At 39.6% G+C, this 16914-nt stretch overlaps 1 protein-coding gene across 2 annotated transcripts in view; it reads right to left on the bottom strand.

Annotated features, from left to right (window-relative positions):
• The window catches only part of AQR (aquarius intron-binding spliceosomal factor), a 112909-nt gene that overhangs the window by 91583 nt on the left and 4412 nt on the right, over positions 1 to 16914 (bottom strand). For both annotated transcript variants that reach the window (XM_074955777.1, XM_074955776.1), the window contains exons 3-9: positions 15380 to 15420; positions 14293 to 14328; positions 10329 to 10449; positions 8552 to 8692; positions 4770 to 4838; positions 1323 to 1423; positions 390 to 466 (exon numbers count right to left, since the gene is read on the bottom strand). In XM_074955777.1, the coding sequence (XP_074811878.1) occupies positions 390 to 466; positions 1323 to 1423; positions 4770 to 4838; positions 8552 to 8692; positions 10329 to 10449; positions 14293 to 14328; positions 15380 to 15420 (586 nt within the window). The remainder of the gene's footprint in view (positions 1 to 389; positions 467 to 1322; positions 1424 to 4769; positions 4839 to 8551; positions 8693 to 10328; positions 10450 to 14292; positions 14329 to 15379; positions 15421 to 16914) is intronic.

Raw genomic sequence — 16914 nt, 5'->3', positions numbered from 1 at the left:
ATGTCTAAGCGCTTTGCTGAACTGGGGACTTTGTTCCCTCTGAAGCTTCTGGCACTGCCAATGTCAGAAGACAAGATACTAGGTTAGATGGACCATTGGTCTGACCATGCATGACCATTCTTATATTATTACAACCGAGAAGAAACTCTGTAAAGTAGCATTCCAATTTATTTTATTTTAAAAAAATATAGAGATTTAAACCCCCCCGAAAACAGATCCATGCAGGCAGATCCTATATCCACACAATTTCTCACTGAAGTAAATGCCCAAACCTATTGGATCTGACGGAAGGATTGTGGCCTTAATAGTTGGTTTAGCACCATAGGAGCTTCTAAATGATACCTGAAAAAATACACACATATTATATACATGCATGCACACAAAGTTACCTGAGTGGGGTATTGATTTTAGAACACAGATAAATTTCTGGATGAGCTGTGAAAGAAATCTTCTCTCTCGATATGCCCTAAAAATCAGACATAGGATCAAAGCATTAATATTTCATAAATGCTGCCTAGAAGTATGTTACATTCCTTATTAGCATAAGAGGTTGTAAACTGAATGTAATTTATATCCAGGGTAGGTTTATTTTACTAGAATTGTTTCTGGGAACTTTGAAATTGTACCTTAACTCTTCCGCATCATTTTTAAACAGAAGCAGCAAAACCAAGATATTTTTTGTCAGCAATCATTTTCTCTTATCACCAATCAAAGTGACTTACCAGTTAGCATAGCCAGCATTTGTAACTTTACTGCAAAGAACTCACTCACTGATTACCACTTTACCATCGAGTCAAAGAAAGTACCAGTAAGTGATCGCAATGCAGACAGCAGGTAACTACTGATGCATCACAGATGTATGCTGCATCTTATGCACAGCAGAATGTAAGTGTTTGGAACAGTTAATATTGCTGGGTAAGAGATACATAAACTTCTTCAAAATACATCATTAAGTGTAAGCAATAAGGCTTCAATAATTTCTAACATCTGTGAGAAAGGGAAATATTTATTCATCAATTATATGGAATGTTAAATGTTCTTTTTCGGTTTTCATCATATAGATTTTTTCAAGATCTGGTTAATCTGTTGATTAATTGGCGATGAGTCAATATATAACCCCTATAAGCATTTCACATGGGATAATCTGCTGGAATGTTGTTCTATAACGCTGTGTCCAGAAGCAGTGCACTATCAACTGCTGATTTCTGTCACTCTAAGATCTATTTAATTCAAACAGATTTATCTCAGGAATACTAAACTGAACCACTAGCAATACATTACATGCTTTGAATTTAATATAAAAAAATGTTTTTATAACATACTGCATTCGTGTCTTTTCATCCATTTTCTCATCATTCTTCTTGATCAGATTCCAAAATTTTCTAAGCTTTGGTGTCTTTTTCAGTTCTTGTTCCAGACGTGCCTGAAAAGGTGAAATGGTATTTAGCCACCAAAAACAATTATGAACTCCCTTTCATTATACAGGATAAAAATTTAGTGAGGAGGAAAGGGGGAAAAAACTGTAGCACCATGCACAAATAAAAATTTAAAACTAGCCATCCAATAACATGATCAGGTTTCCCCAAACCTATTCTCAAGTAGTACCTCATACAATCAAGGTTATAACACTTCATGGTAGAGACACATTGCACGAATTAATAATCTACTGATTAGTCAGACCTAGATGGTCTGCTGAGAGTCTTTAGAAAAGAATCATCTTCCAATATTCACATCCTGGGATAAAAACATTTTTAGAAAACAACAACAGAAAACCTCACTGAAAATCTGGTTACTTTTTATTGACTTAATCGCAAGATCTGCAGTAGTGAAGCCCACAGAGTATTTTTGGTTTATGAATTAATAACCAGTGTGACCAAGTTCCTCCTCTACCTTGGTGGGTCTTGTGCTTACTGGCGGATTTGCTCGCCTTGGAGCTTGACGGCAGCCCTCAGCTTGGCCGTTTTACTGAACCCACAGTCCAGGTCGACTCCTCCTGTGCCTGACCAGGAGTTGGGAGGATTTGGGGGGAACCCGGGCCCGCCCACTACTCTGGGTTCCAGCCCAGGGCCCTGTGGAATGAAGCTGTCTAGAGTGCCTCCTGGAACAGCTGTGCGACAGCTACAACTCCCTGGGCTACTTCCCCATGGCCTCCTCCCAACACCTTCTTTATCCTCACCATAGGACCTTCCTCCTGGTGTCTGATAATGCTTGTACACCTCAGTCCTCCAACAGTCTGCGTTCTCACTCTCAGCTCCTAGTGCCTCTTGCTCCCAACTCCTCACACGCGCACCACAAACTGAAATGAGCTCCTTTTTAAACCCAGGTATGCTGATTAGCCTGCCTTAATTGATTCTAACAGCTTCTTGATTGGCTGCAGGTGTTCTAATCAGCCTGTCTTAATTGTCTTCAGAAGGTTCCCGATTGTTCTGGAACCTTCCCTGTTACCTTACCCATGGAAAAGGGACCTACTTAGCCAGGGGCTAATATATCTGCCTTCTATTACTCTCCTGTAGCCATCTGGCCCGACCCTGTCACACCAGGTAGTAATGTCTTGTTTAGTGAATTTCCTTCCTTTTGTGTGGTTATTTTCAATTATTTGTATTAAGAAAAAAATAAAACACCATACTCTACTGTATATTAACTTTCCTTGTCTCTAAAAACAAAATTTTTCAAAATACACAAATAATACTTTTTCCCTGGGAAAGACAAAAAAAGAAATAGATCAAGTATAAGCCATCACAGACCATTCATTACTAGAGACATAATGTACTAGAAGCTCATTAAAGAAAGTTAAGTTGTGCAAGGATCAATTGAAGCATACAGGAACATAAAAGTGAATGATCATGCTATCCTTAGCTATAATAATTAGAAATAACTCATTTGGACACCCCAAAAAGATTTTAGTTAATACTGCATTTCTCTCACAAAATGACATAGGTATGTAATACACATTAACTCAGTATATTAAAAAATCATTACGGTTGCAAAATCAAGCACTCAAAAGTTAAGAAATGCCAGAAGTAAAGTTTCCCCTATGGAAAAATAGTACGTGATCATGGACTACCATAATTCATACACACAAGGGGGCTAATTTAAGATTTTATGGGCCACCTTAATTCAGACTTATCCTAACTTCTGAATTCTTCACTTTGCAATTATATAGAGGGTGGTTTTGCATGCAATTTCCTAGGTTTTTAAAAAAATGCAAACTGAAAAGAGAAATTTCATCATGTGGAAGCTCACTGACTCCAACATGGTTCATCAGTATGGTTAGAATCTTTGGACACAGGGCACAGAACTGTGCCATTTAAGTTAACAGATAGTATATAGAAAAGGAATACTTGTGGCACCTTAGAGACTATGCTCAAATAAATTTGTTAAAACTTTCATGAGCTACAGCTCACTTCAGCTGTAGCTCACGAAAGCTTATGCTCAAATAAATCTGTTAGTCTCGAAGGTGCCACAAGTACTCCTTTTCTTTTTGCAGATACAGACTAACACGGCTGCTACTCTGAAACCTGTCAGATAGTATATAGGTTATCATCATCATCATCATCTGTGTGAACCAGCCACTATAGGGAGATTAGGTACGCACTTTGCCAGTGTGTTTCAGGGCTACCTGCTGACAGCAGTGGAACAGAGACCCAGGAGTCTTAGGTTCTATTCCAGATTCTGAGGATAGGGTATCTAATGCTTACAAACCCTTCTGTCCCTAGCCCCTCCAGTGAGTCCTTATCCACGTCTCCCTGTCACCTCACAGCTCCTCACACCAGTTCCAGTCCCCACCACAAACATACACATCTTGGTTCCTGATTCCAGACCCAGCTCCCCCAACTCAGCTCCATATCGCAATCCCTAACTCAATTCTTACTCTCTTCATCAGCTCTATCCACTAGTCTCGATCACCACCCCACCACCACCACCACCCCCCCTACATTCTAGTCAGGCTGCATTCCAGTCAATGCCAGCAGGGGAGCATTAACAACACAGGAGACATTCTCTCTCCTTACAGTTCCTGTTGCCACAGTGGCCCCCTGGCTGCCAGACAAAGCAACTGCAAGGAAGGTCCTTCTTAGCCCCTACAGGTGCAGCCTAGAGCTGGAGCATGCTCCATACAGATGGAGTCTACAGAGAATTTAGCAGGCACAGTAACAGGTACTGAGCACATGTAAACTGAGATTTTCTCCAAGGTTCATAACTTGGCCAGATCTGAGCCCTTTTCACAGGGACAGCAGAAAGCACATTCCTGACACCAGGGTGATCTCCCCTGACAAATTTCATGTCCCTGTTCCAAAGCATGGAGGTGCTAGAGTTTCTCATATGATTACAAGAATGTTTTAAAATGGTCAAAACAATGCATTTTTCCCTGAGCTTGTTCTGAGAAACAGTTGATTTGTTTTTGCTGAATTTAAAAATTATTATTATTAATAAGACACCTGGCATGGAAGATCTCTCAACCCGACTGGTTAAAGTTTGACAAAGTTACAAACAACCAAAAACAGGTCTCATAATGGAAAGTATTAGGAAACCTTAACTGCAATAAATTGCTATCCCTGCCGCCTAAAATACAATTAAACTAATTTTTGTAAAAAGATGTGGTAGGTCAAGTAAAGAGAACATTCTGGCAAACGTAAAGGAGTTTCTTTTTGAAAGCATTGCATAGGATTTTAAAGTATGTGTCTTCCATTAAAGTTAATGGACATTTCATACTTAAAGCCTTGTGCACTCTTTGGAAGGTGTTTTGCCATTTTTTGTGATAAAATACTTACATGTTGTAGGCCCATCCACATTGGCAGGGAGATGAGCTGCTGCACCTGACCCCTGATCAAATCCACTTCCTGTTACAAGGTATTAAACAGAGAAGTCAACTTAGAGCATTTAAAATCTGTTTACAGAAATATTATCTTGCAAGCATATTCCTAACACCTTTATGGGCTCTACCCTTCACATAAAAAAAATATACACACTATTCTAGATTTAGAAGATTTCAAACAGTTAAGAGTTGAGCTCTACACAATGCCATGCTATCTAACAACACTAACTGGATTATTTTAGGAATCTTCTGTTTTGGTTTGCTTTCACAAATCCTCTGTCAGTACAAGACACTTAAGTTTTCTATTTAATTCATGAAACCCTTTTAGCTAACTAACTCAAAGCAGTGTGTCCAACTTAGCAACTGTCACTAGATTTAGTGACTTTTTGGTTTCCCGAGCAAGAAAATAAGTGTCAAAGTGACCAGTGACAAATCTAGCGACTTTCACTGCCAATTACAGTGACATTCAGAGAAAGAAGTCACCAATAGGTATAGCCACAAAATCATTCACAAGCAGCTCAACAGTATTAATAAAATCCATTCCATGCCCTTCTTACTACATTCTGTTGCACACCAAGTCAACGTCATTACGTCTCAATTGAGCATGTCCTCGGAAAGAATCGCATTCCAAGGCTTCTTGGGCTAAGATCACTATAATCTGCAGGCAAGGAAAAGAAGTTTGTGGAGGGTAATTAAAGCCAGGTGCACTTTGGAGAGAGCAGCGCATTAGCCAGGGCTTGTTTTTACCCAAATGTGTTCTTGCTTGCTGCTCCACAGTAGATAGCACACCCTGTAATGCAGGGAAAGAAGGCTAACAAAGTAGGCAGGGCCGGGGAGGCAGGTTAGCTAGCAAGGAGAGCCACACTGATGGAATGAGACAGGGCCATGTGCCCCAATGAGGCAGGGGAGGCACTGTGCCTCTAGGATTGAAGCCGTTACTACAGGGTCAAAGATGGAGCTAATTTGATTTCAGTTCCCCTTTACTCCTTCCCTTGGGTTGGCCTGGGGTTAACTGCCCAGCTGTTTTCAGAAATGAAACCCTGGAAACAGGGGGAAGGGGTCTGGCTAGCAGATTTTTGTTTTTAAATCTACTTTCTTGGTTCCCTGCAGCACTGAGCTCAGGTCAGGCGAATGCCCTCTTCCCCCTGGTTCTGAGCTCTCCCTTTCACTAACCTGTCAGCTCAAATCCAGGATGGCAAGAAAGGGAGGCTCAGCTGAAATTAACCTACCCCAGCCAACCAGTGCTGCAGTATACAGAGCGCCCTTCCCAATGAGCAGAGGGCTGAGGTTTCCTTCCCAATAAGCAGAGTGCACCCTCTGATGATGATTGTGTACTGTTGTAATTGCAGCAGAATATAGTAAGAGGAGCATGGAATGGATTTTATTAACACTATTGAGCTGCTTGTCAATGATTTTGTGATTATACTCGCCTGTATATGTGGTGTGTGTGTGTTGAATTCTCTGGAAATGTTGTTCAGTGACATTTTTGACTCCTTCAACAGCTACATCGAGTGACTTTTCAAGGTCTGTCTGGTGACTTCCTGCTATACGGAGCTGGCAATTCAAAGTGAAGATAGACAAGATGTGACATGACCATCTCAATCACTCCCTATGCTCAGTGACAGTGAATGCTCTCATTTCCTTCCCTCCACATACCCTAGTAGCAGCACAAGCCTCATTTGTCTTATGACTCCCATTGCTCCACTCACTCCCTCATAGTTTTCCTCAACCTGATGAGAGAGTTTTTTCTCCACTCAGAATAGAAGCTTCTTATAGCCTCCCCAAAATCTGAAAAATCCTCCCTTGACCCAACTTCCTCTTAATGCACCATCTACAGAATTACTGAATGCTCCATCTACAACTCTGCCCTTGCTCTCCACCCACTTAGTTTTTGCCCTTTCCACTCCACTGAAACTGCTTTCCACCAAGGTCTCCAATGACCTCTTTCTAGTCAAGTACGAGAGGCTCTACTCTATCTTTGACCTTTCAGACCTCCACAATTTAGCATATGCCTTCTTAACCACTATTTTAACTTATCTTGTTCCCTATTCCATCTAAGATTCCAGCCTACATCACCAGTTTGATCCCAGTTCCAGTCTCCTCCCACAAGCACCTTCATAATTCCTTCCATACTGTGCTATGCATATGGAACATCCTCCCCATTTTAGTCCATGAATTCCCACCATGTTCTCTTTCACAGCCCTGAAGATCTACTTTTACGATGATGCCTTTGAGAAAAATGTTAACTCGTAATAGCTAAGCAGAAGAACAACAAAGACGCCTAATATTTATCTTATTTGTTTTCTTACAATATATTTTTACAAAAAAATTAAAACCACCTAGTTATCCACACATCTGGTCAAGGTAAACACATTTTTATTACTGTTTCTCTTAACCATTCTCTCCCATTCCTTCTGGTCATTACTTCTTAGATCCTGTCTTAATTTTATCGTAAGTTCTTTGGGGAACAAACTATATTTTAATCTATTTCTACAGCACCTAGTGCAATACATACAGGCTTGGAATGATTAAATATTGTATCTCTAAACATCAGTAAAAGTTGATTTCACCATACACACATAACCCGATCAAAAATAATTTGCATCACTGAAATGTACACTGAAATATACAAATAGTCAAAGAAAGAAAAATGCTGCCTGAGAATAACTTAAATTTAACTCTAAGGATATTTACTTTATACTTTGACTTGTGAACAATTTGTATTTTAACAGTTATAAAGCTTTAACTTTTTGAATCTCAGCGATTACTGTCATTAAATAATTATTGTCTGACCCTCCCCATAATGTCCCGCAACTATGAAGATTTAAATTGAATAAGAAACTAAAAAAAAAAAAAAAAAAAAAAAAAAAATCCTTAAAAATAAATATTGTATAAAAAAAACCAAACACCAGAATTCTCCCAAGCTTAACTACAACACTGAATTTGATTGGTGATTTGTAGGTGAAAACATAAAACAAATAATGAAAAACCATCACCGCCATGAATGACGGGGGAGCAACATTTCAAATAATGTGTGTGTGTAGAAAACTTATGCTCCAGAGGAGCCACACACTGGACAAAAGCTAGTTCAGCATCAAACATCCATTGTATGTATAATGCAAATTGCACCAAGTTATGATCTATAGTTTTATACCGCTTCCACTAGAAACTAAACACATACTTGTGTGTGCTTTTTAAAACAACTATTAGTGCGGCAATACATTAATAACTAGAACTGGTTAGAAAGTGAAAAAAATTGCTGTGTATTTTTTCGATGTTTCATCAAAATTTCATTTACATGGAAGTTTTCCATCCCGTTCTTAAAAGACACAATTATAAAATAAAAGCACATTTCCCAGTATAATATATAGTTATAAATTTTACTGAGCTTAAGACTCAAATAACTAATAGTCTTACGCTCTCTTATGTCTTCTATAGTACACACTCCACTTATTACAGCAATAAGTGTCCCTCTCCCAACTTTGAGATAAGACACTGCATCTCCTTGCATGCCCTTTGCCATAGCAGGAGTCAATAGTTGGAAGGAGGGAGAAGGGAATGGAAGAGTACACAAGGGCCACAGAAACTACCACAACCTTCCCTACTGCACCCAACTCCTGAGGATAGGAATTTCAATGTATGTCCTATTTAGCAGACTCACCAATTAAATCAATCCAGCTCTCACCTGGAACACTACAGCCATATGGAAAATATTCAAACATGTTCAACATAACTTACTAAACTGTTGAAGCAGTGATCAAGGAAGAGAAGGAGGACTGTCTGTTCATGCAGAGACAGTTCACTGTCACTCTCATCTAATGATGCTTCCAATATACATTTGAAAAAGAAAGGAAAGTGCTCTGGCTTCTTTTTGAATGTCTAGAAATAGAAGGGAAAGTTGTATTTTCAATTAGCTCCAGTCAAAACTATTTACCATCTAAAAAAAAAAAATAAAAGAAAAAAATTTAAGTTCTTATCAAAAATCCACACATGAAAAACACTGTGGCTGATTCTCTGCCCTACTTTGTTCTCTTTATGCTTCTTATACAGTACAAATGGAGCAGAGATTGGTCATATCTTCCTGTTCCAGAATTCCCATGGTGTGCAGGAGTCTCCAAGGGCAGAGCACTGGCTGGATTTGACACACACTTTACCTCGTTTGTGGCCCAGGTGATGTGCTGGGGAGGAGGTATGTCAGAAACCTGGCAGGAATACTCCATGTTTTGGTTAGGCTCAGCTAGCAGAGGGGCCTATGGGACTGTTACCAGCTGGTGCCAGTTAGATCAGCCCCCACACCACTCTAACCTGTGTCCAGTCCCAGTCAGGGAATCAGGTGGATTCTGACTAAAAAAAAAAAAAAAAAAAAAAGTCACAGCTGTTTGGTGGTGAGAGCAATGAGTCTTGCTCTAGCTCCTACCCCACAAAGCCACCATAACAGGGGCACTCTCAACAATCTCAGCAGAGAAAACAAGGATTGGATAATCACAGGGACCAGTTGCCCCTCCAGAACAAGACTCAAGGACACGGATAGGAAGGTGTGAGGAGGCTTGCACCTGTCACTTCCCATGCAGTACCTTTGCTGATTCAGAAGCTGCAGAGACCTGGGCAAATGGAGTCACTCATCCAGGCTATTCATCTGTCCTGTTTCACTAACACTGAAGTAATTCCCTTCCCTTTCTCTTGTAAGATCAATATAGTGGGCACTATTAAAAAGTAAACTAACATACTACTGACTTTACTGTACAATCACATGCCTATACTTGGAATGTATTGAAGTACAATGGGATTTTTAGTAGTAGGGTTTTTTTTAAACTTTGCACATGGTATATTTTTACATCTAATGGGGATCACTATTTCATTGATATATATATTTTAAACCAGTAAATCATATTAGGAGGAAAATGTGCCTCTGCTCTAAAGTTTGCATATTATATTTCTGCCTAGATTATATTGTTGATACCTGCTTATATATATTTAAAAATAAGAGGTTTACTTAAGAAATGGTATTCTGAACTAGTTACTAGTAAGTAAATTATAAACAAAGCATTTTCAGTTTATATAAGCCACAAAAATATACTCAAAGGTTTCAAACAAGAAGCTGACAGAGATAAAATAGTTGTCCTACTTCCAGTGATACATTTTTACACACACAAATCTAATTTCCTCTTGGCGTTTTTCTTTCTACTACCAGAAAAAATCCTTCACCAAATGCCAGACTTTTTGTCAAGTGTCCAAAAAAAACATATCTGAAATGCAAAGCCATTACACAGTAGAACAAATGATTTCATATCAAAGGAGAAATCCATATGAAAAGAAATCTTTCATCTGTCTACTACTTTTCTCAAAAAAAAGAACATACAACTGTTTAAAGTACTCTGGCAGACAACCTCAGAAAACACACCATTTACTTTAAACATTGTAGGCTCTGCTACCTTCCATCACTTTAAGTGGGCACAGTGTGAAAGCTGCAACTTGTGGATCAAAGTTAATGCTAGCTGTAACTGAAATTGGTTACCTCCCACGCAGGTACATTTTCTCTGAACTTCTCATTCACCATACAGCAGATTGACATTAAATAGGCCTTACTGGACACCTCTGGAGAATAATTCATCCACAGGTAATTTTCAAGGTACTGGCTGTGAAGAGAAAGAATTTCTCATTAGTTTCCACCACCCACCTAATCTGTCACTTATCTGAAAAAAGCATAATTATCTACAGATTTTTTTTTTTATAATTAATCTTTACAATTTGTGAGCACTTCCTGAAGTTAAATCTAATCTAGGTCATTGCAGCAAAACTTACTGGATAGGCACAGTATATGAAGAGAGATGAATTACTCACTTGGAAGACTGTTGATTAAAGAGATTTTACGTGTACTAGGTGGTCACAGCAGAATATCATAAGCCTGGACATTATTTCATGTTGATTTTCCAGTAGCAGTAAATTGAGTTATTCTCTTCATATGACACACACTTCAGACGCTTCCTCTAGTACTCAGATACAAATGCCAGCTTTCTCTCATGAGAGAAAGCTCTATGGCATAACACCACACTTTATAAAAGGATTATTAATATACATATTTTACTTGATAACAGAAAATGACTAAGCAAAGATTATACATAGAAGTGGTCTACAAAGGCAACAAAATGGTGTAGTTCCACAGGGCAAGCAATCTAAAGTAATTAACACATTAGACTGAATAAGACCCAAAATCCTACTTTGCCTTTGCAACTGCAGAGCCCACAAAAGCTCCATGAGCTCATTTTTATTTATTTACAGCAGTTCTACCCAAAACCAGAATGCCTGAGCACCACACACAAACATTAATGGATTTAGCCTCACAATGCCCCTTGTGAAACAGGTAAGTATAATTATACTAGTTTTACAGATGGGAAAACAGTCACAGAACAGTTAAATGATTTTCCCCAAGGTCAGAAAGAATATCAATGGCTGAGTCAGGAACAGTAATCAAGTTCCCTTAGTCCCAAGATTTGGCCTTACTTGCCCCCAGCCCCTTTCAAAGACTGCAATCCATCTGTGGTTTGTATGACAACTGGACTCAGAGGAACTATATTGGGGAAGTAAGGGCATGTTCAGTTTTCCTGTAATGTCTTAGCTGGGAGGCTTTTTCTTCTTTGACTGATAAGCTAAAGCCCTCTACATGGGAAACAACTCTAAAAATAGAGGTCAGTCAAAAGAGATGAATCAAGGTCACTTCTGACAAAATAGGCCTCCACTCTTGATGGGAGCTATGATTTGGTGCTACAAAACAGGCAACCTCCAATTCCCCTAAATCCTTCACTCCTGAGGGGAGCATATAAGGAAATTCTGCATGCTGAACCAAATGGAGGAAGACAGAATATCTGGGAAGTTTCCACAGGCTTTCCTTTGAGAGGGTACGATATGAGCCCAGAGTAAGTACTTAAATAAACAAAGTCACTAATAGTTACAAGAATTACACAAATAAAATAAACTACTATAAATTAAACAAGAAATAGTGTTCTCAGTAATTCTCGCTTTTTACAATCTATGACATCAAATTACGTAATTTCTTTACAATTAAAAAAACTCCAACTGTTAGAGTGTGGTCTGAAGTTTCACATACCTTGCTTATAATTGAGAGGTAAACTAAAGCCCTTTATCAAAAATAAATAAGCCTTGAAGTACTACAGTTTGAATAAAGGAATGCTGCTATTTAATTTGCTATTGTTATTAATTTGCTTCCCAAACATTACAAATATTTCATAAACACTTATCCATCTGACAACAAACTTCAGGTTACCCATGGATATTAGATGAACTATCCCAACAATTTTATAGAAAAAAAATAAATACATTTTATACCAAAAGGGTATATAGTGCTGCACAAGACGAAAGCAATGCCTTAGCAGTAACTTCTCTGCCCAAAGGGACTTGCATTCTAAGGACAAGGTTGGTGCACCACAATACAGTGCAGAAATGGAGTGGCACGTGGCCATTCTAAAGATGGAGGGTTTGCAGGATTAGCCCTCTATGTATAATTTGTTGGGAGTTGCACATATGGACAGTTTGCACAATTGGGCCCAGAGTATGGAGAGTGGTCAGCCCCAATAGGTGAAGAAAAAGCCTCACATCACTCAGAGACACTTCTGCGCTCTTTGAAGATTCTCTGGTTCTTGCAAATGTGCTTGCCCCGTCATCCTCAACTGGTAGAATGGTAGCTGATGGGGACTCAAGGATAGGGAAACATGAAATGTGTATATGAAGATGGAAAAGACTGAGGCTCTGACAGGGAGATGGGGAGAGACAGAAAAGACACAGGGTTTAGGGAAATAGTGGGGAGTATCAGCACAAAGAACCTCTAATACAACTTAAAGAATGGGGGCTTATTGGAAAGATTAAAACAGTGCATACTACAGAGTACAGTAAAAGCTGGGTTATCCAGCCCTATACTAACCAGAAAGCTCTATAAACCGGCATTTCTAATCTTCATTGAAAGTCTGGGTTATAGTCCCATTGGCACGAGGCCGACAGGCTTCCTACCTCACTCTGCGTGGCTCCACGGAAGCGGCGACATGCCCCTGCTGCTCCTAGGTGGAGGAATGGCCATGCGGAGTTCGGAGTGCAGGAGGGGGCTCGGAGCAGGGGGTTGGGGCACAGGATGGGGCTTGGAGTGCCAGATCCAGGGGGCACTCACCATGGGGCCGAATCCTGTCCTGGCTGCTCCTAGGCAGAGGTGCAGCAGGTGGTTCTGCACACTACCTCTGCCTGCAGGCGTTGCCCCTGCAGCTCCCATTGGCCACGGTACTTGGCCAATGGGAGCTGCGGAGCCAGCACTCGGGCAGGGACAGCACGCCAAGCTGCCTGACACGCCTCCGCCTAAGAGCGGCCAGGACAGGTTGGCGCTTGTGGGGAGCCACCCAAGGTGAGCTCCCCCTGGATCCGGCACCCCGAACCCACTCCTGCACCCAAACTCCCTCCGAGAGACCGTCCCCCAACCCCAGCCCCACACCGAAATGCCCTCCCTCTTAGTTAACCAGCATTTTTCATTTACTGGCACCCCCCATTACCCCAACATGCTGGATAAGACAGCTTTTACTGCATTTCTTTAGAAGGGTATCAATGCCAACTGGAAATGAAGTAAGAAGCTACTTAATCGCCCTCATCAAAACCAGAATTGTATTTGATGTTGTCCTCATATCTTTTCAAATACAAAAGGGAGGGGAGGAAACGGGAGAAAATGCCAACATTTAAAAAATGAACATTTTGTTTCTAAGCTTATCCTACATTTCCAATAAATGGGCCCATTTGTATATCACACTCTTTCCCTTCAACTCTTGCCAGCAGAAAAAGGGATAAAAAGCTTGTGTTTCACAGAGGCGAAGGGACAGTTTAGTCCTGGCCAAGTGCCAGCTCATGCTACCTCCCCAATAGGTGAGCTAGAGAAATCAAAGCGAAATCAAATATTAATTTACAATTAATGTTGGCATTTCATACACTTTCTTTTTTTGTGGTTTATCCATTACAGTAAAGCTTTAAAACAATAAAGCAGACTTTTTCTTAATCATTTTTAAATATCAGATTTCCTTCACCTGACAGGTGAACAAGTCATACTACTGTCCTTAAAATGCAGCATACCTCACAAATGTTGCACATTAATTATGTGCCTGATCCAAAGACTCCCACTGACTTCCATGGGCTTTGAATCAGAGCCTGTAAGAGGTGTCCACAATTTATCACTATTCTCTGCATAATTGGTACTCCTTTTCAGTGCTCTATATTTATTTAGATTACAAATTCAGGGTCATGAAACAAGACCTTCTAAAAAGTGTTATCCCACATCATATCCAGTTTTCTGCACTAAATTTTCCTATTTGTCTCATTCTGAGCTTTAGCAAGTGTAGATGGACGAAGTGTACTACCTTGCAAGCTCCTGCGTCTGACCTTTAGTTCCACTGGTTATCATAGAGAGTTAATTTTTATTTCACTCCAAAACTTACCTGAATTCAAGAAGCATTATCTTTCTAATGGCAAACCTAAAAAGGAAAAAAGGACAAAAGTGAAACAGAAAAGAAACACTCTCATGCTTATCTTTAGTATAGACAATGACTCAGAAAAAGTGTAAAACTTTTCCTTTACTTAGTGATTTGTAAATAAAAGTTGTACTCTTCTTCTAAAACTTCTGTGCAACTTCTTTCAGATATTGCCTTGATATGACAGTTAAATGGATCCCAAATTAACTTCAGTACCTATTCTTCAAAGGCAACAGATTAGATTTTGAAGGAATCCCACATGAATTCACTGTAATAAAAATCTACAAATGGTAATTTTTAACCCAAATTATTTTGGTTACTTTATAGGTAAAGAGGATTAAAAATAAAGCAACTGTTAATCAAACTCTGATGTCCCAGATTTTAAAATCGTATCTCCAGATCTTGAATTTGCTTCCAGGGATGTTAACTTATACGGATTCCATGAGCTTTCAAGGATATCAGTTGCTCCTCCCTCTCCTCTGGATACAGTCATGGAACGTTGTTTTTAACCTTACACAATGCTTTGCCTCATCCTCTTCTCTATTTAATATTAAGGCTCATTAGAGTATGTTCAATTGTTTGTGCACGTGAAATATTCTTTTTAGCAAACTGTTATTAGTAAACTAGGGAAAAAACATGAATAAGACAACAACCAGAAGAGGAGGTCTCCCTAGCTGTCAGCTCCTTTACATATCTCAAAGAGGAATAAACTGCAGGGAGATCACAGAGGTTAGGAAGGAGAGATTCATCTCCCCATTGACTGGGAACTGGGGGAATGCTAAAATTAACAATCACTACAAAGACCACCTTAGGCTACAACAAATCACAAAGGGAACAGAGAATGATTTATTCACTATATCAGACCATAGTTAGATCATAATTCTAGCCATAAAGAAAGCTTACATTTAATCTCTGAAATCACATAAGTCAACCAACAGCCATTACTACACTTTTCATTCATTTTCTAACTTTCATATCATTAAAGTACCTTAAATCAGCATGAATACATGTCTTCAACATATTCTAAATAATAGAGGAGCAACATTGTACTGACCTTGATTTGACAATTTCTTTTGTATACACATCTTCAATAACCTATTGCAAATGATACATTAAAAAATTATATTAATTAAGAATTCATACTTTTGGTTGGATTCATTTTCATATTCTAGACATTAAGGTTTCTGAAATCAGAATTGCCATTAACTAGATGCTCTGTGTTTAATGACATTTGGGGAGTCCTCAATTATATCAATACTACCTTGCATCCTTATTGCACTTTTCCTCCACAGATCTTAAAGAGCTCTACAAAGGTGGGTAAGGTCTCACAGGAAGTCTTTGGCACTGCTGACTAAACCCAATTTTGAAACTAAGTAGTAATTCTGGGTAGCCAATTTAAAAAATATTAAAGAGGCCTAACATTCAGTAAGTATTGCGCAACTGCCCTCAGAAATTCAGACCCCTTTAAGATCTTTCAAGTTGGGCAAACACACACACAAAGAGGTATCCAAAACCACTAGAAACTTTTGAAAATCTGGGCCCATGACTTGTATGCTAGATGACACCATCACTACAGAACTTCATCCAGCAACCACACACTATATTTTTCATTATTTTTGCTTCCTTTAAGCCAAGAATTGAGTGTTAGGGCTGTCCTTGCAAAGCACATGGGAGCTGCCTGTAATATTTCATAAATATTATATATGCCATCTGTTTGCCTTTGTTACTGTGTTGTTTATAAGGAATTAATTCAAAAAGAGGATAGTTGCACATAGGCAGAAAGAGAGACAATAGCTTCATATGCCCATCTCCATAAACACTGGATTGACAGTGCTAGAGCCATCTGCTGTGATGCAATGGCCAGATCCCACAACTGGTCTTGTTAAACCCATTTCTTCAGGAATGTCACAGCCCTGTAAAGATTGTGGGGAGATCAAAAGCCACAAAGTTTTAAAGACAGACAGGAAGAGGGAAGATGCTAAGGGGAAGAGTGAGACAGACTGCTGGGGAGGAGATTGAACCTCAGTCCCCATAGACAAAGAGGGTCTGGGATAAGTTAGGTCTACATAACCCTTTAGGTAAAACTGATATGTGCATAGGCGTTGTACTGTGTTAAAATCCTTTTTTATTTTTATGCTTTGTTTTGGGTCACCTGGTTGGTGCATAGGGTGCTGTATCGCAAGACATGGTCTATGATTGGTAGGATCATAGTATTCCACCCCAAGACAGGTGAAAGCAAGACATCTGTAAGGGTGATGCACTCTGGGAGTGAAATGAAGGGGTCAGAGGTACAAACGGCCCTCTGAAACATGACAGTCCCTATAAATGTCACTGGTTGCCAACATGACAAGTTTGTTCCTTCTCTGTGGAGACTTTTGTATTTCAAGTGTTTAAGATTATACTGATCATGTTTACATGAAGACAGCCAGGATCTATCTGCACTGCAATTAAACACCTGCAGCTGGCCCATGTCAGCTGACTCGAGCTCGCAGGGTTTGGGCTACCGGGCTATAAAACTGCGGTGTAGATGTTCAGGCTCGGGCTGGAGCCTGAGCTCTGGGACCCCGTGAGCTGGGAGGACCATACACC

Source organism: Natator depressus, chromosome 6 (genome assembly GCF_965152275.1).
Source record: "Natator depressus isolate rNatDep1 chromosome 6, rNatDep2.hap1, whole genome shotgun sequence".
NCBI lineage: Eukaryota > Metazoa > Chordata > Testudines > Cheloniidae > Natator > Natator depressus.
This window is presented reverse-complemented; position numbering and strand designations above follow the sequence as displayed.